Source organism: Vulpes vulpes, chromosome 12 (genome assembly GCF_048418805.1).
Source record: "Vulpes vulpes isolate BD-2025 chromosome 12, VulVul3, whole genome shotgun sequence".
NCBI lineage: Eukaryota > Metazoa > Chordata > Mammalia > Carnivora > Canidae > Vulpes > Vulpes vulpes.
The window spans coordinates 10,344,334-10,369,631 of record NC_132791.1 but is presented as its reverse complement, the minus strand read 5'-3'; the positions used below and the strand labels follow the sequence as shown (position 1 = coordinate 10,369,631).

The 25,298-nt window shown below is 38.6% G+C and overlaps 1 protein-coding gene across 3 annotated transcripts in view; it reads right to left on the bottom strand.

Annotated features, from left to right (window-relative positions):
- The window catches only part of CTNNAL1 (catenin alpha like 1), a 61,781-nt gene that overhangs the window by 15,099 nt on the left and 21,384 nt on the right, over positions 1-25,298 (bottom strand). For all 3 annotated transcript variants that reach the window (XM_072727772.1, XM_072727773.1, XM_072727774.1), the window contains 9 exons: positions 23,203-23,390; positions 21,416-21,535; positions 19,363-19,452; positions 18,180-18,350; positions 14,519-14,719; positions 11,563-11,649; positions 8,084-8,242; positions 5,599-5,691; positions 2,128-2,278 (listed from right to left, as the gene is read on the bottom strand). In XM_072727772.1, the coding sequence (XP_072583873.1) occupies positions 2,128-2,278; positions 5,599-5,691; positions 8,084-8,242; positions 11,563-11,649; positions 14,519-14,719; positions 18,180-18,350; positions 19,363-19,452; positions 21,416-21,535; positions 23,203-23,390 (1,260 nt within the window). The remainder of the gene's footprint in view (positions 1-2,127; positions 2,279-5,598; positions 5,692-8,083; positions 8,243-11,562; positions 11,650-14,518; positions 14,720-18,179; positions 18,351-19,362; positions 19,453-21,415; positions 21,536-23,202; positions 23,391-25,298) is intronic.

Here is a 25,298-nt window from a genome sequence, read left to right as displayed (position 1 = left end):
GAAATTCAGGCCTTTAAAGGACAGAGAGTCTGCAAGCTGTGAAAGACAGCTTCTTTTAACATTTAGTTATCTAAAATAATCTCAAATTCTAAATGCTATGATTACATATTCATCACGAAGGGAAAGTGGAGTCTTTCTGATCTAGTCCTTTCTAATATGAAGACCACAGCTTCCCAGGATGGTTGAGTAACTAGGCAGAAATGAATGAAGAGAGAAAGGCAGGAAGACAAGTATTGATTTTTGAGTTCTTAAAACAAGGCCAGAAGGCCCTACTGTGAAATTTGGGTGTCTCAGGGTAAGAGGCATAATGACCTAGCTCTGAGTCCCCTTCTCATTTTTACCATGTTATTTGCTTTAATTGGTTGGTTAAAGGATCCTTGCAAACATATCTGATAATCTTTCTAGTAATGAGAGTCAAGATATTCAGGGCAGAACAAAGGTAGCTAGAATACAGCAAAGGCTTTTCAATAATAGCTGTAACATGAGTTAATAACGGTAGCAGAGCGAAATCAGGATCTGAAGAATACACTCAGCCCTTTGTATGGAAAGTAGTGGACAGGTGCAAGGTAACTGGCAAGCTTGTCATATTAACCACACAGAACAGGAAAACCAGCACTGTGACACTGGACTCAGCCCAGGCAATAATAGCAAACCCAGAGTTGGGCTTCTTTGTCAGAAAAGCTATTCTTATGAACTTAATGATAAATGTCAGGACAAAAAAAGGCAGTACAAGAAATCAACCAACTCTGTCTCAGTTACTCCAGCAAGCAAGATGCTGGACAGCAAGATGTTTTACCAGTTAAACGATGGATGTACCATTGATCAGGGCAGCAGTTTCCCACCTAAAGAGGAATTTCTTTCAGGCCTAAGGAAGTTAAGATAACCCTGATTTTCTGAGGTTAGGTTACCCAAACCTAAAGAAGAGACCACTCACTAATACCCAGCTTGAAAGCTTGAAAGGAAAAGAAACCACAGAGACCATATAGTCCAAATATAAGTTTAGGATTTTCCTGTTTCAGCTCTGGTCTATCTGTAGTGGGTATTAGTGCTAAGACGAGAAAGTCGCTTTCTTCATTTCCTTAACAAGTCCTACAGCTAAATGACCTTCTTCAAATGTAGATCAACAGCATCACTTTATCTTTTAATATATGAAACTTGCCTCACATAAAAATCCATGTGCTTATAAATATTTTATAAAAGCATCAAAATGATAAGCCATTTAGACTAGCTCTCACAGAAATCTTTAAATGTAAAAGCATGGTAAACATTTATTATACTTCACAAATTATACTATATTTACAAAGTCTATCATTTCCTGATTTTTAAAAGCAAATCAGCAATCATCCTAAATAGGTATTTTTGAAAATATGAAATGTTTAGATGTTCAAGTCAACATAAAATAATTATGTAATGCGATGTTATTGTGACTTGAAGGACATCTTATTTGTAAAAAAAAAAAAGCATGCTTGACACTAACAGAAGCCATTCAAAAGGGAAACAAATACGTGAAAACACATAAACATAAATAAGAGGACATCGATACAATGGAAAATAAACAAAACTCCCAATTGTTATTAAAATAAAGAATAAAAACAATGCCTTCCTATACATTGTGCAGTGCTATTCTACATGTTGTAGAAGTACCAATGAACTTACCCACCACAGGAAATATTCCAAGATTATGTAGTCATCAAAGAAAGAGATTCCATCCAAGTGGAAGGAAAGCAATTCAAAAATTAAATAACTACATTCATTTCATTATGAAGTTAGCAGAATTAACTCAGAGAATAATTGTATTACAGAAGAGCTTTTGTACTAAAACTGAAAAGCAATTTAGATAAAATATAAAATGACTGAATTTCAATAGGAAAACTAGAATATTAATATTAATTCAAAGAAATCTACTATACTATTGTACAAGAAATTATACTGCTTACATACTACAATAAAGAAGGACACACAACATTTCCACAATCTTTCACATATCTTCTGTGAAGATATGTTACTATAAAAATAACCTATTGGGTTATAACAAGATAATTCATTTTACAACTGAAGTTTGACATTAAAAAACTAATGGAGTTAACTAAAATAATAATATATTTAAATATAAGGACAGTTTCTCACCTCGTCTTCCTTCAAACACATCATTGATTTCTCTTAGCAGTGTTGACATGTCACCAATTTGGGATTCCCAAGCTTCACAAAATACATCTAGATTTTCTTTAGCAATTTTACTAGATGGATGCAATGTCAGTGTTTCAGCAGCAGAAATTATCTAATGAGATACAACATATACAGGTGTCCATTTCAAAATCTCAGCTATCAAAATCATATTGGAGACCAAACTTAAGTCTGTCCTGTTCAACTCAACAAAGAACAATGAACTGCTTCCCACACATAAGACCCAAGTTGGCCAATGTGGAGATACATGGAACAAAACCCACTGTTTCTTCTTATCTGATCTACAACTAAATAGCATGCATTATTATATACAAACCTTTATCCAGGGAGCAATGGTCTTTAGTCCAGAAACACTGTTTCAACAAAGTTGTTTCCATGCATAATTCAAAGAGTTAGACTACAAAGAGTGTATTGTACACTGTAACACAGGAGATGGTGTAGTTGTTGTGGTAGCAGCAGTAGTCAGAGTGTAGTGGTAGTGGTGGCAGTGATATTAGTAGTAATAGTGGTAGGTAGGTAGTTGTATCAGTAGTGGTAGTAGTAGTAACATATACACACACCTTGAAGTACGTGGCAGATACATTTTTGAGATACTGTCTTAGGTGCTTGATATATATTAGTATTAACCTTCCAAAACACACCCTTCAGTAAAATAAAATACATTATTCCCATTATACAGCTAGAGAAACTGAGGCTCCGAGATACCAAGTAACTAATACATGGCTATTGATTCACCTACTCTGTGCCAAGCACTGTACCTATGTTCCAGAAGCCGGGGAAATAGCTAGCAGTGAAAGAGATAAATATGCCTGTTTCCATGGGGCTCACAGTATAATGGAGGGTGACAGACAAATAAAAAACATACAAGTAAATGATAAGATATTTTAAAACATGATAAATTATATGTATAAAAAAAGGGTAAGGAGGATAGACAGTGTTAGATGGTCACTGAAAAGGTGGCATATAAAAGCAAAGCAATGAAGTGAAGAAGGCAAGGTAGGGAGGCCACTAGGAAATCGAGGGTGCATCGTTTGGGATGAGATGGGAACATTTCTAGTGTGATCAAGGAACAGCCAGTAGGCCAGTGTGCCTGGATGGACCTGAAAAATAGGAGGGTCGCCAGGAGCCATGTGATGAGGAACATACACAGGAAGACAGGAAGTCACTGAGAGCTCTCAGGAGACAGATAAGATTCACGCCATGTCCCATCCAAGGGAATTAGAGCTACATGCTCCTCCTGGGTGGGCACAGTCACTCGGACACAGGACTTGACAAGTAGGTGGCAGCTTCACGAGCAAAATGAAGTTCCCAATCTTGAGGGAGGGTTGGCACATGCGCTTGTCAGGGAACCAGAGGCTAGACTTCAGTGTGACTCCCCTCTCAACCAGGAGCCATTGTAAGCCATATCAGCTGCTCAGTTGTGCCCAGATAGGATCTAACATTTTAAAGGAAATATAAAAATGACATAGCTCAAGCAGAGATGTTGAGAAATAAATACAAATTATCCCAGGGGCATGTTCTATTTCTTTAAATGATTCCTTTGTGAAACAGGTAGCAAAGACTAGGAGTAAAAGCTAAGGTTGTTGAGAAAAAAAATGCTTCTCAAGTTATGGAAGTTGACAACGGGCTCTATCACCATCCTGGGGACAAAGTACAGTTATTCCTAATATCCCTGCTACAATAAAAAGAGTAAGCAGACAACTACAGCCAAATAGTTGTATTTGTATAAGTACAAAGTAGGGTTTGAGAATAGAAACAGCAGATTGCATATGGCTGCAGATCAAACCCTTTAATTCTACTGAGATACATTTAAAGCCAACTCAAGCAAGATGAATCTCAAGTGGACCAACAATTATTGAAACCTTGGTTTCTCTTAACAAGCAGAGATCTTCTGGTTATAAAAAAAGTTCAGCAGATGACCATTGCAGGGTCACTCATAAAGTTCCTCCTTCTGTGATAAGCCTTTGACACTGTTTTCTACAAGGGAGCATACATACCTCCAACATTTAACATGCTTCTGCTAGAGGACACAAGCCACCATGGTCTCTTATGTCACTTGCGTTGTTCTCAACTCTAAATCCAAGGGCTCTACATCTACCATCTAATACTGCAATTAGGAGTAAGTCCTTTGGCTGACCATGATAAATGAAACAAGAATACCCAGTAAATTGTATTTTAGAGCTTAGACCTAAAAAAGAAAGGAAGTTCTGTTCTGCACTTTTCTCTTTAGATTAATAGATTAATTTGACAGGGACAGGATTAAATGAGCTATCAATTTTTAAAAAGCTATGTAAAATTATAAAGACAAAGTAATATTTCAGAAAATTCAGAAAAAATAACTCACAATTCTTCCAAACAACCACAAGAACTTTTGTTTCTACATATCCCTATGTAGTCGTTTTCTTTTTCTTTCTTTCCTTCCTTTCTTTCTTTTCTTTCTTTCTTTCTTTCTTTCTTTCTTTCTTTCTTTCTTTCTTTTTTAAGATTTATTTATTTTGGAGAGAGAGAGTATGAACAGGAAGGGCAGAGAGGAGGGAGAGAGAGATTCCCAAGTGAGGGATTCTCAATTCCGTGCTGAGCACAAAGCCTGATGCAAGGGCTTGATTTCACGATCTTAGATCACAACCTGAACCAGAACCAAGAGTCAGACACTTAACCAACTGAGCCATACAGGCACCCCTCATTTTCTTATATATGTACATTTCACATGTAGCAATTATACTAAGAATGCAAATCTGTATCCTGCTTTTATCATCTAACATTTTAACAAAACCTTTTTCAATGCTGCTAATTCTAGTTATCAAATTATTATTTTAAGGTCATAGTGTATTATTTCCCTAACTTAAGGTAGTTATTTTGCTTCCAATTGAATCTTGTCATAAGTAATACTGTAACAAACACCACTTTAGTTCTTATTTTTCTAATTTCCTTATGTCCTTAGGAATCCTAAGTCAAAACATGTAAATATTTTTATGGTTTGGTCCATAATGATAACTTACCTTTTTTTTAAGATTTTATTTTTTAAGCAATCTTTACACCCAATGCAAGGCTCAAACCCACAATCCCAAGACCAAGAGCTGCACGCTCACGCTCCACCCAGCTGAGCCAGCCAGGCACCCTCATAAACTACTTTTCGAAGGTGTCATGGCAACCTTCACTGCAAACAGCTTCATTGAAAATAAATATAAACTCAGACATCAATTAAATGGGCCAATCCCCAGTTTTGCAGATGAGCAGCATTAGCATGGAATGTCAGCCATGTTCTGGCATAGTGTCAATGAAAACTCCATTATCTTCATTACTCTCAATAGATTTGGCCTCTAGTTAGGCAGAACCATGTACATCTTCCTTCCACACAATTTGTTACAACACTCAGACATGACACAATATAAAGGGATGATCTATTGATCATACCTGTTGGCCAGTCACTTGAAATGTCTCCTCTGCATGCATGCAAGTTATTTCAAGAGGTTCTGTCCCAGATATGTGACGCAACAATCGACAGATCTATGAGAAAACATTTCTACAGTTCAACTTCTGCATTCTCGTTCTTTGTAGTACAGTTTTCATTTTATAATTAATAAAGAAAATTAGGCCTTACACATAAAACTTATTAAAACTTTATTAAACCTTATTTATTAAAAATCAAGTTGTACATTACTCAGATTAGGTAGAGCATATTGTCTCTTTGTCTCACTTTCATATCTGATTATGGCAAGTGGTCAAAGAATATGAGAACCAGAAGGAATCTTTGAAAGGATCTAGTAAGTGTCCGTACATTGTATGTATGAAGAAACTGAACTCAGAGAAGTGACTTGCCCAAGGTCCCAAAGCTCTACTATGTCAAGCTACACATTCTAACAACAAGCAACACTTCATTTCAGGTCAATTAATTAACACATTTTTCACTGGAGGTAACAGTGGATTAGGCAAGACTGAGGTAAGGAGTAGAGAGCTTCTAGCAGACAAAAAAAAACTCTTGAGATTTAGGATAGTGAGAAAACTATTTTTTTTTTCACTTAAAAAATTTTGCTGCAGGATTCCTATAAGTAGCAAGTTTGTTTACAGTCATAATATTTGGTTTATAAATATAACAGCACTGGGGCTGGAGAAATTAAGTGAAGGTGATCAAAAGGTACAAATCTCCAGCTATAAGATAAATTCTAGGATATACTATATATAAAACTAGAGTTAACAGTACTGTTTTGTATATTTGAAAGTTACTAAGAGAGTAGATCTCAGAAGTCCCTATCATAAGGAAGAAGAATTTTCTGTAACTATCTGAGGTGATGGATGTTAACTAAACTTATCGTATGATCATTTCACAATACATACATGTATGAGATCATTATGTCAGACACATTAACCTTACACAATGTTACATGTTAATTATATCTTTAAAAACTACTTGAAAAACATAAGCATCAAATTTATTTTTTTTAATTTATTTATTTGAGAGAGAGAAACAGAGATAGAGCAGGAGCACAGAGGAGAGGGAGAAGCAGACTCCCCACTGAGCAGGGAGCCTGATTCAGGGCTTGATCACAGGACCCCGGGATCATGACCTGAGCAGATGCTTAACCAACTGAGCCACCCAGGTGCCCCTCAAATCTATTTTATTTTTTTAAAGATTTTATTTATTTATTCATGAGAGACATAGAAAGAGAGAGAGAGAGGAGAGAGGAGAGAGGCAGAGACACAGGCAGAGGGAGAAGCAGGCCCCATGCAGGGAGCCCAACATGAGACTCGATCCTGGGTCCCCAGGATCAGGCCCTGGGCTGAAGGCAGCGCCTAACCTCTGAGCCACCAGGGCTGCCCTAAAGGTTGCTTCTAACCATTATCATTAGTTGTTGAGATTTGCTGAGGTGGCACAGCAGGTAATATGGAGACAGCTCTATGGTTCATACCTATGCATTTAAAGACATGTTGGATATACTTCATATGTACAAGGTATACACAGGCTAAGTATATATATATATTTTTTTACTAAGAGATGTCTTGTGTTTTCAATAAGTGGAAGGCTTAGGAGATCAACTAATAATTGAAATTATAGCAAAAGTGTCAGGTAAAGCACCAGTAATACACAACATCAATAATACACATTGGGCGGAACAGAAGAGGTTCAGAGAAGGAATAATGTGCTGAATATCTTCGTTTTGTCCATCCACATCCATTCACCTTCCTTCTCAAACCTGCTTTTTGCCCTGGAAGACCAACATATTTGGTCTTCAGTTATGTTTGGCCAATGGGAAGCCCCAGCAATAGACCAGCAGGCATGCAGAGAGTAAGAGCCTTTATTCTCATGCTCTTTCCTTGCATGGTTGCCTTGGGCTGTCTCTGTGTCTAGTCCTGAAATCATAACCTCTCAAGGCAGCTTTCTGAAAGACTCCATCCCCTTCCAGTTTCCAGTAATCTATTAATTTGGGCCTATAAGCAGTACCAGCTCTGCTATCACTAACCCCAATTACTGCACTCCCATGGTTCTCCCCACACCCTGTCTATGCCATTGTAAACAGCAACTTTATTAAAGCCTTTTTAAATTATCCTAATTCAAGTGTGCCATTTCTTTCCTGCTGAGACCCCACAGATTCAAATAGCAACAAGGTCATACAATGTATCTCCCACTGCTCTACTCCAAAACCTAACCTCTTTGAGAGAATAAAGGACAAGAAGATTAATAAGTGCATCTGCAGGTTCTAGCAATTTTTCTTTTGTTTTAGAGGCCAGATTGTTGTAAGAATAGAAGAGATAAACATAATGTCTCCAAGATTCCAAAGGAGACTGAGAAAATGCTCATATAAATATGTTAACCAAAAACTACATTTGTGTTAATATTCCCTGATGATGGTATGGCTACCCCAAAACCACAATTTCTTTAACAAATGAACCTATTACTCACCTCAACAAGCTGCTCTTTCTGTTCAGAGAGTTTACAGGCATATTCAGCCAAACCTTCTAAATTTCCTTCTACTCCAGTAAGTTTTAATGCTTTTAGAACCACATGATCAGCATGGTATTTTAACAGATCTGCTGCCAGCTGAGTTGCTGTGCTGTGAAGCTGCAGATGTGGGGGGTGAAGGGTAATGAAAGAAAGACAACAAACAATAAGGTTTTGTAATCAAGCACCTCACAAGCACTTTAAAAACAAACAAACAAAAAAAGAGCAACCTCAAAGCAGTCCCCACTTGATCCACTGAAAGAAAAGTATAAAGTTCTTTGTGGTAATAGTAGAAGCTGTATAGCACTGGGGTGCTTGTAAGTTCTCCCAGGGCAGCAGTGACATCGACATCTTTGAGTCTCCTGATGTTGGCAGTAATGCTGTCTGCAGAAGATGAACTGCTCAGCTAGTGTGAAATGGTTGGTCCCTTTTTCATCCTGCTATTAACCAGCTCTTGCCCACACAGCTTCTCTCTTACTTAAAAAATGTCCCCACTATTCTAGAAGTTAGTAAGGAACACAACAGTATTAAGAGGAAGGTATTCAAAGTACTGTGAGGAAAATCAAATGGCAGTTCATGATCATTAATTTTTTTAAAGATTTTTATTTATTTATTTATGAGAGACACAGAGAGAGAGGCAGAGATACAGGCAGAGGGAGAAGCAGTCTCCCCACAGGGAATTCGATGTGGGACTCGATCCCCGGACCTGGGATCATGTCCTGAGCCAAAGGCAGATGCTCAACCACTGAGTCACCCAGGCATCCCCATTAATGTTTCTTAATAGACTTTTAAAAAGGTATCCTGATATTCAATTAGGTATTCAACACAATTTTATTGGATATTGAGATCATGACAGACACTGTACTAGAAGTGGGACATACATGACAAATAGGACACACCCCCTTCCCTCAGGGGGTTACAGCGCATCTGTAGCTGCTATCTAGAACTTTACACTCCAACTTTTGGGTCACAGGAGAAATGACAAAGGGAAACCAAAACCCTGAGGCTGTATCTGACTTGTAATGGATTTTAAGCATGGCCCACTCTCAGCAGATATCTCTGGGTACTATTAGCTCTGAAATCTTCCCTTCATCCTGCCTTTTGTGTTAAAAAAAAAAGATGATGTGACGGGTTATTCTACAGTTCTTCAGGAAGAGATCATTTTTAATAGGACTGTCCTAAGGAAAATCTGACTTTGAACGAAGCCTACTGAATGAAGTTACTTTTTCTTTTTCCTGGAAATAATCCAATGTCAATTCAAATTACAGGACTTTCTACAAAATTAACAACAGAGTAGTCCGCATTCATGCAATCAAGTGAGAATAATTACAGTCAGAAACAAAAACATTAAAATGTACTTTCCTTTGGAAAGTAAATGCCACATACAAATTTCAAAAGATTTTATTTAACTATCAGTGCCTTAGAGAATAGCTAATGTCAGCCCTTTGTTTAATAGACTATGAAAAACAGGTCCTTAGAGCCTGAGTGACTTGCCCAAGGTCATGTAAATCTGAGGAGTAGTTCTAGAAACAACTTATTACCAACCTTAAGGGAGGAAGGGTGAATAAACCCAAAGTTCTGCTCTGTGCAATTAAATTACAGCAGCTTTATAGACACTATCTGCCTTAATCCTCATAAAAATTCTTCTAGGTTGATATTGTTATACCCATTTCAGAGGTAAGGAAAATGAAGCTGGTAGAAAGCCACTCAGTCTATCACCAAAGGATTTTATCCTCTTACTGATTATCAAGTTTTAACAATAATTCAGTTAAAATTGAATAGGCTGGAAAAAAATGGACAGGCTTTTTTTTAAACTAAAGAAAACCATAACATCCTTCTATGTTTAACAAGATGTTAAAATGAAGGTATCAATAGAGGTCTAATAAGCTGTGAAACAAATCATCATGTATATAATTTATAAAAGAAAGCCAAAACCCAATTCCATTCTTTTGAACCCTTGACTCTGTAAAACTATAAAAGAATAAAGGAATTAGAGATAGGGAAGCTCTGTTTGGAGAGCTGATAGGTACCTACTGAGTGCCACCTCCAGACACACCCCAAAGTAGAGAGAGTGGGGGGTGACATAGGATTTGCAGTGAGGGGCTGGAGGGCCCCATGGGAGGGCCTCTGAAGAACACAATCATTCATGATAGAGAAAATCAGTTTTAAACAGAGCCCAAAGCATCCTGTAAGGGCATCAGTTTCAAAGAACTTTCCACCTCCCCACATCCTCTCTTCTGGCCCTGAGCCACACCTGGCACGGATCAGGAACTGAAGCTAGCTAGGTAAGGGGAAGCAGGGAGAAGGAAGAAAGGTGTGAAAAGAGACCAGAGATCACACCTTTCCTAAAAGCCCTAGGTGGGGCTGGGGACCCGGGCGAGGGGGCGGGGGGCATGGAGGATAAGTCCTATAATTGATAAATATCAAAGTAGCAATTAATATAGTGGAGAAAACATTCTAATTTTGGAACTGAGATTGTGTTTCATGACCTAAAACAGGGACTGGCAAACTTATTCTGTAAAGGGCCAGATAGTAAATATTTTAGGCTTTTCAAGTCACACTGTTTACTGCAACTACTCAACTCTGCTGTTTTGAAAGAACAGTAGACAATACGTAAGCACATGGGCAGGACTACGTCTCCCAAAACTTTACTTAAAACAGATGGCCTGGCTGTAGTTGGCAAACATCTGACTTAAAGTGACTTCCAATTACCTGAAAGTGATCAAATAAGCCAAGTTTTTCAGGAAGCAGGGAAATCTCAACCAAAAATATTTTTTAAATCAATTCTATCAAGGTTTTAGTTAATATACAGCAAAATGTATCAATGGTGCAGTTTGATTGCTTTTGACAAACATTTATATCTATGTAATTATCATCACAATCAAAACTACTATATTTCCATTACCCCAAAAAGTTCTCCCATGCCCCTTTGTGGTAAATATCCCCACCTTCTGACCCCAGGCAGCCACTGATCTGGTTTCTGTCACTGTAAGTTAGTCCTGCCTTTTCTAGAACTTCTTCTAAGTGGAATTATATATACACACACACTCTCACACACAAACACATAATCTTTGGTGTCTGGCCTCTTTTGCTCAGTTAACATTGTTTTAGTGATTCATCCATATTATTACCTGTATTGATGATATTGTTCCTTTTCATTACTGAATATTTGTTATAGTTATACCAAAATTCACTTATCGATTCCTCTGTGGATGGAAACTCAGATTGTTTCCAGTTTAGAGCTAGGTTTATTTATAAATAAAACTATGAACATCTAGTCAAGCTTTGAGAAGCATGGCACTAAAAAAAAATGGTGGCTTCAAAGTAGAAAAGCATTTTCTGGGCACATAGATATACTAATACTTATGCATTTCATACATATCATACAACACAAAAATTAGCAAAGGATTAAAAGAAGCTAAATTTCAAACTATACTTACTTCTTTCTTTAGTTCATTGAGACTGTGACTGAATTTCAATACAGTGAGTTCTAGTTCTTCAGCAATACTTTGTGTTTTCTTGCTTTGCTAAAAATTAAAAAAATACAGTGTTACCTCATCTTTTTTATCTGGTAATTCCAATTTTACTTGAACTATAAATTATAATAAATGTTTAATATCATTCTGTGAATCATAAAAAAATAGATTTTAAAAATTCACCTATTTAGGGTTAGAATGGAAAATAGAATTTTAACTATCTAGTTATAGTTTCCCATTCTAACCATAAAAAGATGAATTTTTAAAATCTCATTTCTTTAATAAATTTATCATGCCTAAAATGAATCTATTTTATCTTCTGCCTAAAATGCTCATCTCTTCACTCTTAATGGAGTTAAAAATTAAAATCCTATTTACCATCAAGTCTCTACATAAATGTCTCTTTCTCAGAAAGGCCTTTTATGAGCACACAATCTAAATTAGGTCCTCTTCTTAGCCATTCTAATCTTTTCTCTAAGTAATCACTCTAATTCGCAATTACATATTTACTCTCTGATTTTTGTTTGTTTGTTTAAAGTCAATCTTCCTCACTAGGCCTTAGTAAGCTCCATGAAGGCTGGGATCACATTTATTTTGCTCACCAATGAATACACAATACCTGGCACTGCAAATGGAAGGTATTAGGTACTCAGTTCTTTGGATGCATAAATGAAAATAAAATGTCAGTGTCTTCCAGAAGTCATCTTGACTCCTTTCCCTAAATATAAATTCACCCTCCTTCAAATCCTTGCAACACATGGTCTGTACCTCTTATAAGATATTCGCAAAGCTTTCTGTACTTATCTTACCCCTTCCCACATTTTTCTACATTCCAAAATTCTTGCGGGCAAAGATTTTATCTTATTCATCTTTAGATTTCCGGTGGTTGGCATATAAAAGGCACTCAGTAACAACTGCTGAAAAAAAATGAATGAATGAACAATACATCTGGCATGCAGAATCAAAGATCTGAGTGCTTGTGAAATATGGGAAAGATGCTAATTGCAAATTAAGTGTCGACAGACTCAGATTCCCAATACAGAGAGCATCTCCTCACAGAAACTCTTTATGTTGACTGTTGAGTCTAAAATTTAACACTGAAGCAATCTATACTCCAGATTAGATGTTATCTGAATATTTCAAACTAATCACAAAATACTGCTTTTTGCCCTGACAGCACTCTACTCTAGGTTAATTTTCCATTAATATGAGCACCTGCGCTGTTATGCTAAGGAATAGGAATAGGAGGGAAATCTTGATGTATATCTATTCTTCATTCATAAAACAATCTCTTTACAAGAAAGTCAACTGCTGCTTCATTCACCATTCTCAGCCACATTCACCCCTCTTCATCTTTACTGCCAAAGCTTTTGTTCATAGCTTCCAGATTTATTCCATCTATGCTGTATGTTGTAAATCACTTTATAAACTTTTCTTGACATACTCTAGTTCTAAGGAATAAACAAATTGTGCTAGAGCTGAGTCCCAAGCCTCTACCTTTCAATTTTGCAACCACTCTCTACAAGTGTCTGGATACACATTTTCTGTGTTGTCCCACTCTGTCCATCTTTTCTTTTTTTTATTTAAAAATTTTTTATTTTTTATTTTTTTTAAAGGATTTATTTATTTATTTATTTGTGATAGTCACAGAGAGAGAGAGAGGCAGAGACACAGGCAGAGGGAGAAGCAGGCTCCATGCACTGGGAGCCTGACGTGGGATTCGATCCCGGGTCTCCAGGACCGCTCCCTGGGCCAAAGGCAGGCGCCAAACCGCTGCGCCACCCAGGGATCCCTTAAAAATTTTTTAAAGTAAACTACACCACATGTGGGGCTTGAACTCATGACTCCAAGATCAAGAGTCACATGCTTAGGCAGCCCGGGTGGCTCAGCAGTTTAGCACCACCTTCAGCCCAGTTCATGATCCTAGAGACATGATCCCCGTAGGATAGAGTCCTATGTCGGGCTTCCTGCATGGAGCCTGCTTCTCCCTCTGCCTGTGTCTCTGTCTCTCTCTCTCTCTGTCTGTTTCTCTCATGAATAAATAAAATCTTAAAAAAAAAAAAAAAAGAGTCACATGCTCTCCAAACTGAGCCAGCCAGGTGCCTCCAACTCTGTCCAACTTTACCACTCTTGCATATAAAACCTTCCAGACTATTTGCGCATTAGCCATCTACTTTTGAACAGCTGCTCACAATCTTAGACCAGGAATTGGTACAAGGGTGAAAAATCTTTTACCTGCTAGCTGGATCCACCCTTGTCTTCACTATGTCTATACTTCAATAAGTTGTCTAAATTGTTGTGTCTGTAGGGGCTTAGTTGGTTAAGTGTTCGACTCTTGATTCTGGCTTAGGTCATGATCTCAGTGTTGTGAGACTGAGCCTGCATTGGGCTCCCTGCTGGGCACAGAGCCTGCTTAAAATTCTCTCCCCCCCACCTCTTTCTCTCCTTCTCTAAAAAATAATAATAATAATAAATTGTTGTGTCTGTAAATAAACTATCCCCAGAGTTAAGAACTGTGCATGTGTGAATGGCTCCAGAAGTATCATTCAGATGCCAAGAACCTCTAGGTAGGGGTCAACTCATCTGCTCTTCACTGTGAAGCAGCATTTTGGGGAGGAATTTTCCAGAGGTGAGTTTGGTGGATGAGTGGGGATTATGGGATGAACTCGTGATAGTGATGGTGATACCAAATCTAGGCTGGCCAGGATTAGAAACTGAGAAACAATAGGCCTAGAAATGTCAAGTACTGTGATGGATGGGAAGGACATTTTGGCCAAGAAAGTAGGAGAAAAGGAACGAGACATCCTTCTCCCTTTCCAGACCACATTCACTCCTGGTGATTATGTTAGCTTCCACAATTCTCAGAGCTTTAGGGAAAAGCTATTGTGTAAGATTTACTTTGATGAAACAAAGTTCTTACAGTTTGAATCCACACAGAAATTAACTGCTGCAATTCCAGTCTCGTCTGAGTTGACAATTCCAAGATGCGCTCCCTGTGCTCATGGCTGGTGTAGGCAGAGTCAGTAAAGTCCTCTGTGCGCTCCAAGATGACTTCCAAAGTCGCAGAAAGATTCTCTTTTGACTGAAAATAAAGATTCTCCCGAAGAGCTTCAATATTCATCTGAGAACAAGAAGGATATCCATCTACATGAGTCAATATCCCCACCTAACCAAATGGGCTATAGTTTCTAACAGTGCCCAAAGAGATACTAGCAATCTCTGTCCCTGTCTGAGGGCTCAGCGGAAATACAACCTCTAGTGATGACTCTATTCTCCAGGACACATTGCTTAAGAGTCACTAGTGGCCACATAGAGTTCCACTGCAATAGCTGTTAACACAACATTCCTTTTTTTTTTTAACACAACATTCCTATGAAATCAGTAAATACTAAGGCGGAAAACGCATTATCATGTAGCAACTGGTAGGAAAAATGAGCCAGCCTGCAGGTGGAGGATTTGCATCTGAGAAAATGCTGAGGCAAAGTCCTGGAAGACACTACACACAAATATAAACTTGTGCCAAGCCCAGGGGGACAGGGTGTGGAGGGTGTGCCTATGGGAAGGGCTGGAAAAAGCATGCTCATGCTCTCCCCACTCCCCAAATAAATAAATTAAATCTTTAAAAAATAATAAAATGGAAAGCCTCTAATATTGTCACCTCCCTCTAATTGATTCCTCACCATCCATAAAGTAAGTTCAAATTTCTACATACAACAGAAAATCCTCTAGAGTCTGGATTTTATAGATCTTAGTGATAGTCTGTGTCACCACCTCCCAAGGTCCCAAACAACCTGTCATTTCAGTCATCCAATGTGTGATGGCCACATATTGAGTAGCACATCTCTCTCTCAGCTGTCTACATGACAGTACGCCACTTCAGCTGGATTTAACCTCCAGCCCATGCATGGTGCCATAGAAACGACTTGGGCCAAGAGGTGATCTGTGGTGATGACCATGACTGTGGTCACACTGAATGTGTTGATATGAATAGCTTACATTTGATTAGCATGTTAAAGACCTTTCACAGGGGCGCCTGGGTGACTCAGTGGTTGAACATCTGCCTTTGGCTCAGGTAGTGATCCTGGGGTCCTGGGATCAAGTCCTACATCGGGCTCCCTGCAGGGAGCCTGCTTCTCCCTCTGCCTACATCTCTGCCTCTGTCTCTCTGTCTCTCATGAATAAATGAATAAAATCTTTAAAAGAATAAAAATAAAAATAAATAAAATCCTTTCACAAATACAGTCTCCAGTTAATCCTTACATCTGACCCATTTTCATAGGACCCATGAAAATACCAAGATATGGGAAGATCAAGAGGCCATAATGGGGGTTTGCTTCCCCTTCTCCTCTCAGCCCAAGGGGCCACCAATAACCACCCCATCCTAGGTAGGTGGGATTTTTTCTTAAGCTAGGAAAGAACATGGATAAAGGTGAGGTATGGAATGGAAAATGAGCATCTTTTGGAATTTAAACAGAATTATGATATAAAAAAATCAATCATGTTGACCACACACCATTTATGTTAAGGTTTTTGGGTTGTTTTTTTTTTAAGATTTTATTTATTTATTCATGAGAGACACAGAGAGAGAGAGAGAGAGAGAGAGAGGCAGAGACACAGGCAGAGGGAGAAACAGGCTCCATGCAGGGAGCCCGACGTGGGACTGGATCCCAGGTCTCCAGGATCAGGCCCTGGGCCGAAGGCAGCGCTAAACCGCTGAGCCACCGGGGCTGCCCTATGTTAAGGTTTTTGATTCTCTCCTTTGAAAGAGCATACACATGCTTTTAAACAGCAACTGAGCTTTTTCAAAAGCTATTCATTTATATCATTTCACATGATTTGTCCACATATTCACAGCGCCGAACACAGTAAAGCATCCAGTTTCCGTCTACAGATTATACTCTCCAGCAGTAAAAAATGTAAGATGCCAAAAGATACCCACTGATGGTGAGACACAGTCTATTCATAACAGCCTCAGCCTCCAGAATGCCTGATGCCTGATGGTGATGGGTTAGCAGCCAGAGCAGCTGGCAGCAGCCACAGGCACAAGCCTGCCCCAGGTTAACCTGAACTCAGGTGCAGCATCAAGAAGCAAAGGACTTGGCCCCAGCCCTATTTGTTTCCCGAATTATCTTTTAACCCTTGAAAAGATATCTCCCCCTCAGCCTTTATAAAGAGAAGGGATTAAAAAGCTTATCTCTAAGATCCCTTCAGCAATGAAAACTCTAAGACAACGACTGGTCTTCGGCACTTCTTCCCCCTCCGAAAGAGATTTAGGGCAGGACTGGGAATGGGAGCATACTAGCAAACCCACAGGCATATACTGAAAGCTGATGGACTTTGGGTTTAGCGAGTCCTGGTTCTAAAGAAGGGCTCTACCACTTAACAGTTTTCCTCCTCAAAAACACAATGATAATAGTACCCACCTAAAAGGGAAGTTAGTGATTAAATTATATAATATTCATGAAGACAACAGCCCCTAAAAATAACTGTTCTTTCCATGACTTTCTTTCACCTCATGTTCCTACCTAAGTAGGAATTAAAAAGGTGGAAAGAATGTCCTCCTTGTTGTAGCCCTTAGCCTATCAGATAATTTCCAAGGGCCTTAGTCTTCCTAATTGTCAAAGGAGGAGTTGTACTAGATGATTTCCGAGGGCCCTCCTCAATCAGACCCTGCTCTTACCCAGGGAGCAACTTCATCATCTCTCTGACTTCCCAGAAGTTCTGCCCTAAAATAGTAGGGATTCTGAGTCAGACTGCCTCTGCTTGGTTTCTTTCTTTTTTTTTTTTTTTAAAGATTTTAATTATTTATTCATGAGAGACGGAGAAAGAGAGAGGCTGAGACACAGGCAGAGGGAGAAGCAGGCTCCACGCGGGAAGCCCAACGTGGGACTTGATCCCGGGTCTCCAGGATCACGCCCTGGGCCGAAGGCAGGCACCAAACCACTGAGCCACCCAGGCGTACCTCTGTCTGATTTCAAATCCTAATTCTGGCACTTCCTACCTGGCAAATTCCTTGATCTCTGTTTCTGAGTCTCCTCAGCAGTATAGTAACAATAGTAACAATGTAACAATACATATACATACATTTAAAGCATTCAGAACAGGGTTGCACAAAGTAAATGCTCAATAATACATGTTAGCATGTATTACTGTTCATTTTAGATTTTAATTAACACTAATACTACTACTATGGTCTCAAAGTATCAACCCTAGAACTCAGGAAAGAGTAAGGATTTCGGCAGAAATGATCTGCTATCTGCTATCAGCCATGGATAGCACAGCACTGGTCAAAAGACTGGGAAGGGAACACTTTTCTAAATAGAGGACAGGAGGCTCCCACTGAACCATAGAGCACACAGAGCCAGAGTAGCTACCATAACCCAACCAATGTTCTCTGTACAAACTACATTAAACCAAATGTTACCGAATATTAAGTTTATATAGAGTAGCACTGTCTTAAAGAGAAATCTCTGCTTTTGTGAAGCATCTATTCTAAAATATTATACCAAAATATAGATACTACATATGAAGGTGTGCCTCCAATATGGAAAGAAAAAAAAATCTATTCTCCCTATTCTTACCTTGAGTTCTTTAATTCCAGTAAAAATACTGACAGATGAAATGTCAGTCTCTCCGCTTGGTTTGCAGTCAGTCACGATTTCAATCACTTTATCTAAAGCCACTTTCATTCGTTCAAATACTCCTTCTTTGTTTTTATGAGCTGATTCGCAGTTGGGATGCCTGAGACATGTCTTCAAAACAATTGAAAATTTTTATTTTAAGACTTGGCCCATACTGTAATACACAAAATCTTACAGAGAACATGTCATGCTAATAAAAATGGTTCTTTACCAAAATCTCCTGGGTCCCTGGCTCACTCAGCTGCTTCTCCTCACTAAAAGTGGAAGCAGGATGAGTAAAAAGCGATAGCAAGGTTAAGTGAAAAAGGCAGAGTGCACAACTGTATCTTTATACTTCAATAAGTTTACCTAAAATTTTTTGGGGAAAAAACTATCTTCATCATGATTAAAACGATTTTAAAATGTTGCCTTCCATGTGCAAAAACTAAAAAAGGATGAGGACAAATGAACAAATGTTATATGCCTGTGGCTACAGCTTTGATTTTTTAAAAATGATGTAAATGAAAGCTGCTCAAGGGGCCTCAATGTGAACAGAGCCTTCCAAGTGAGCTCCAGGGAGCTGTTGTGGCCTCACCAACCCAGCCTAGAGTAAATATACTGAGCAGAAAAGGCAATTCTAAATAAGCTGCTCAGGAGCTGTTGACTAGTTTATTTTTGGATCGTATCGAGTGGCTGGCCAGCTGCTGTTTGAAATGACCAGCACTCAAGTGACAATTTTGTTAAAAGTAGAATAGGGAATTAGAGGTATGAATCTACAGAATAAACAAATTAAAGGCTGGATTGATACTCCACTGTTACTTAACAGATTCTAACTTGCCTAGCTTTTCCGAGAGTACATGTGTTGGCTCCCCGACAAGACTGGCAAAGCCTGCAGGCAGTGACCGTGTGTGACAGGCCCCGACTCACAGCACCTAATACACCATCTTCCGCTCGGCTGCTCGCACAGAGCTGACTCGCCGTCTAACTGCCCTTTGGAACTGGGAAGGGAGGTAGCCTTCTTGCTAAAGGGTAAGTGAGATTTGATAGCTATAGCCTATGTTCCAATTTATCACTTTGATCTTTTAAAAAACATACAATACATAAAATAGATGCATTTACCCAGGTAAAACGAAAGTATTCCTACCTTTGAGGCTGTAAGAAGCATCATTGTACACTTTTCAAGAACTGCCCTGGCTGCTGCCATTTTTGCCTTTTTCTTCTCATCTTTCAGATCCTAAAAATGAAATAAAACCACTGAGCAGTCTAGGATCCTGTAAACAATCCAATTTCTTGAAAAATCATTTACACAAGACTCAACCAATTAGGTAATGTGTAAAAAGTGGCAAAGTGAACAAAAAAAACCAGGATAAAGTTTTATAAAATGTCACCACATTGACCTAGATATATCAACAGAAGGTATGGAAAGAAACGGGTGCCCTTACCGAGGGCAGCAGAGCCAGGGACTGAAACGGAGCAGGGTGCCGCCTTGAGGCTCACACTCTGGTGGCCTGCACACTTGACATTCTCATGCTCACATGGATACACCTCACTCCTGACCAGAAACAGGCCATCCTATTCTTTACTCAGTTAAGAGTCACCTATTTATCAAGCATTTATGAGCTATTATTTCCTCTAAATTAGATATTTCGAAGTCAACTCTTTCAGAGACCAAGTCTGGTTAAACATAACAAATACAACCCTGAAATATTCTTAAGACATTCCTCGGGTCTATCATTTTCTCCAACTAGATTACGAAGTCTGAAGCAGGCACTTGCTTTGAATTTTTTTCTTTTAGTTTCTCTTCATAGAGCCCTTGATAGAATGTGTGCTGTCACAAAAAGTACCTAAATATTGTGATCAAATCTAGAACTCTTATAATAATTTGGTCATGGCCATCTAAATCAGAGGTCAGGAGCCATTTTCAACAAAAGGCCATATAATAAGTTTTTCAGGCTTTCTGGGTCAAATAGTCTCTAAAACAACTACTTAACTCTGCCATCACAGTGTGAAAATCACCCTGAGACAATCCACAAACTAACGTGGCTGTGTCCCAATAAAATTTTACTTATTGACATTGAAATCTGAATTACATAAAATTTTCACTTGTCACATTGGTCAGTTTTTCCATTTGTGAGTTGTAGGCCATACACGATGCCATGTATTATATGGTGATAACAAATGATTGAAAAAGATGGCATTTCAATCTGTTAGAGGGCTGGTCCATGGGACAAAAAGAGGCCTCCATAAATCCCAGATGGTCCAAGAGGCACTAAGTGAAGCATACGAACCAGCCTACCACTTTTCAAGCCAATATCCATCTTCTAACTCCAGCTACAACCAGGAAAGTTCATGTCCATCATGATAGCCTATGGGACTATATTGGAACATCTCAAGAGCTTCCTCATTATATATCTACCCTGCTAACAAGATGCACTCATGCATGAATAACCCAAGAAAGAAAAGTCAATTCTAGATATAATATGGTCTTCTACCTCCCTAAATTTAGGAGCTTATAGTCTAAATTGAGGAACATACCTATAAAAAACTAATATCATGGTGTAGGTTGAAAACTACAGCCTCTAAAATAAGACATAATGAAGTTCAATCTGCTAGCTGAGTGACCTTGGGAAAGTTTATTATCCTCTCAGGTTCCATCTCCTCAGGTGTGAATAATAGCAATACCTACCTAATAGGGATGTTTTCAAGATTAATAAGATCATATATATTAAGTACCTAGCACATAGCTAATGCAGGTAAATAATGGCTTGACTTATCACTACTGATGCTAATGGAGAAAACTGACAGAAATCAGTAACAGCAGAATAACATATAACACGTTACAAAATACAACCAGAATATAGATGATGACTCAATTTATTTGCCTGAGCCCTAGTAGAAGAGTCAAATGTACTTTCATAAAAGAGGAAGTATTAGATATGAGCCATGGTGGCAAGTATGACCTTTCCTAGTGTGTGTGTGGTTGAAACATATTTAATTGTTACATGTATGGAAAAAAAGACATGTAGATTTACTTACATTATCCTAGCTCCCTTATGAAAGGCTTTCTACACCAAAGTTATAAATTTATAAATGTAATAAGCAAAGAAACCAACCCAAATGATCATAAAGATCACATCTCCATCGAAATTAAAAAGTATACATGTATTTGAAAATTCTTAAACGTGGCAAACACATACGTTTTGTCTATCACCAGTTAGATGTGCAAACTCCACCATTTCATTTCCAAATTGACTGAATATTTGGACAAACTCTTGAAAGCTATTCACTTTCTCTAGTCTTTCCATAGTTGCAAGAACCTGCAAAACAGAGAATATTTGATTGTCAGGTACAGATATGAAGGAGACTGAGATGTCAAGACTGAATAGAGAGGACAAATGAGAAACACTAAATTCTTGGGGAGAGCTAAGAAGGAGTCGTCAGAGGGGAAGACAGGGAAACAGGAGCCCAGAGAAGGAGAAGCACATCAACAGGTTAGAATCATCGAGGGAATGATTTGTTTTTACGATGGGAAGACCTGAGCTTACTTGAAAATTAAAAGGAAAAAGAATACAAGAAACACCTCAATATATAGGAAATGAGATCGTTTATGTAGGAAAGTCTGGGAAAGGTGGAAGTGTGCAGGACCGAGGTAATCAAATCTTCAGAGAACTAGGGAGACAGGGAGGATAAATAAATGCAATACACAGGAGCCTTTGGTTCAGTGAACCAGAAATGAGGGAACCCCACTCTTCCCAAGAAAGTGGAAGGAAGGTCACTGCACAGTGAGGAATGGAAAGGAAGGTGCAGCACTTTGAGAGCAGTTACACAGCTTGGATCACTCAGGAATTGCCTGTGTTGAATAAATTAATTGCCAAGAGGCTTTGGGCAAGCAGGAGCCAAAAAAAATGAGAAACCTATAGTAGAGCCAATAGACAATGTTAGGTGTTTTCTTGATATTAGAATTAAGGCAAATAGATGTGAAACATATTTTCAAATACTTTTCTCAAAAATAATAGCACTGGATTAGCTTTCGTCAGACCCAGATAGGTAAAGAAAACACAGATATCCTGTGTTTACTTTTTAAAATGAGGATATGATGAATGTTTGGCATGTTAATCTGCCCTGGCAGCTCAGGAAGTCCAAGCGACCAGCACAGATAAGGCAGGTTGCTACCACTGACCACAAACTCTGTCTGTCAGAGAGAGAGGGGCTTTTTCCTATCACCCTACCACTGCCCAATCTACCTCTCCAATTTCTTTTTTGCTTGAAACTCACACTCTTTAATTCACTCAACACTCATCTGGTAGTTTTGTCCTCAGGCTCGACTGAGATAATCCCTTCCCTGGCAGATTGCCCTCCTCCTTTCCTAGGGAATTATCCAGAGAAAGAAATGACTGTACGTGCCCTGGTTTCCCTGGATGATGGAGGAGCACAAACATTATCTGAAAGACTGGAAGAGTTCTAGACTGGGAGAGTTTAAATTATTCTGTAAGCTTTATGATTATTCATAATCTCTAGGGATGCTGCACACAGAAATTTTGTTGTATAGATAATTGTGGTTTCAGATGACTGAATTTTTTTCTTAAGTTTATAAATTATTATCCTCTGACTCTGAAAAAAAAAAAGGTAAGGTACTGAGATATTTGGTATTTTTATCAGCTAGGTTTCTATTACATATGTTGTCATGGCTCTTGGCTTTTTTTCCTCAAATTTGTACACATGAAAAGCTTTCACATATAAGCCTCAACAAGTATATAACAGTTTTCTGAGAAGAAATATTATTTACATCTAAAAATTTAGACCCAGTACACACGCTGTTCAGGAATTATAGGTGTAGAAGAAATAGCACTTTTAAACTATAGACAACTGGAGGTATAAACAAGTAAAATTGAGAAGCATTGTCAAATTATCTGTTATTAACCTAAAAAACACTTTTAAACAATCCTAAAAGACACAAATATAGAAACACGAGAAAGACAAGTACCTTATTTCTTGATGTTATTATCTGCTTAATGACTACTCGGTCAGCCAGCAACAACACTTTCGTCACTGAAGAAAGAAGTAACCTTGCAGCCTTTATAACTCCTGTTTTATCTGTAAAAATTGTGATCTGGCCATCAGATTCTGGATGATTCAAGCTGCTTATATCTGTAAGTGCTGCAATCGTTTCTCCTAAGAAGAAAGGCAAGGGTGAAAAGTTAAATTGGGAATAAGATGCACTTAAATTAAAATCCAGACTTTACTCTTGAAGGTAATGTGCTCAAGTGGGTAGACACTTGGCTTTGGAGTCTCATTTCAGGAAGAAAAAACAGCTTCTCCTTGATGAGCACAAGGATTATCATATGAGGCTCTCTAATGACAAAATAATGGCGCATTCTTAAGAACTGAAAAACGTGTTGCCTTCACCAAGTTTGAAAAATATTTTAACTTTTCTTCCAGTGGTATGGCAAACTACATGACCTAAAAACACCTTCTTCTCTGTAAGACTAAGTAAGAGAAATCCCAAGAGCCAATAACCAAAGAAGAACCTAAAGCAGAGCATTAAGCAATTGCCAAGGCATTGGCCAGGGGTGAGGGGATAGAGGGGCACTGGGGCAGGGGTGGAGGGTCACTGCCCATCTCCACAGATGAAGAGCCTAGAGTTTTTATGAGCACCCATGGAAAGAAGACAAAGCTTTGGGGCCTTTGGGAGGCATCTTCAGTATAAAGGGGGCCTAGAAAAATCATCCATAGGCAAAGGGAAATAATATTAAAGTTTATCTATTGGGCAGCCTGGGCTCTGAGTAGGAAAATAATAAAAGTATCTCTCCTGAGAACTCAAGACAGAGGCTGACCCTGAGGCTTGCTGTTTGAATTCATACTTCTTATGATGCCCAGCATAAACCATTCTACCAAGTGAACTCCCCACTCTATAGAAAAAGTATCTTCACTATCAAAATGTTTTGATTTCTATAAGAGCAATTACCCATCAATAAAATAATACAAATATTTGAACTCTAAAAATTAAGCCAGACTATAATTTCTTCCAAACTTAACTGTTTAACTTAACAAGATTGATTGATTGATTAATTTTTTTTTTTTTAAGATTTTTATTTATTTACTCATGAGAAACGCGGAGAGAGAGAGAGGCAGAGACACAGACAGAGGGAGAAGCAGGCTCCACGCAGGGAGCCCAACGTGGGACTCGATCCCGGGACTCCGGGATCACACCCTGGGCTGAAAGCAGGCACTGAAGCCACCTGGGCTTCCCTAACTTAACAAGATTAAAAAATAATAATAATAAGCTTCTCATCATCTTGCAATGTTCAAGATAAGTTTTCACATACTAAATAAACCTCAGTGCATACTGGATTGATTTTCTCACAAAAGCTCCCTTGTCAATATTAGTACATACCGAATAAACTATCAGCCCATAGGCTAAAGATCCTGAGTAAAAATACCTGAATTTTAATGGACAGGTCACAGGGCATGACATAATGGAATCAAGATTTAGGATCAGTCTAGAGAAAGGAGAGACTCAAAGTCAGGATACTAATCAGGCAGCATTTCAATTGCGGTATGAAGCAGTAAGGATCCTGCAAGGATGGTAGCTACAGGAATATAAAAAAGATGATTTGGAAGATACCAAGGAAAGAAAATATAAAACTGATACCTGAGCAGTGATAAGAAGAGGAGAAATGAAAAAAAAAAAAAAAATGGCTTCAAGGTTGTGAACCTAAATCACTTAACATCACAGGCACAGAAGGGAAGATGATAAATTCACTTTCAGACAACAGGAATTTGAAAGAACACAGGAAAACCCAAAAGACAAGCCTGTAGGTATGGACTGGTTACATGTCCTGACAATAGCTGAAACTCTACTAATAGAGGAAGTCTGTGGTAGCTAGCCTCCAAGACGGCTCCCAGGGATCCTCACCTCCTGGAATTTACTACATCCTTGTGTTGTCTCCTCCCACATCAGACCAGGGCTCATATAGCAGAAATGATGGTATGGAACCTCCAAGATAGGTTTTTAAAAATATTAAGGTAACTATCTTGGTTGCTCGCTCGCTCTCTAAGGGAAGCCAGCTACCATGCTGT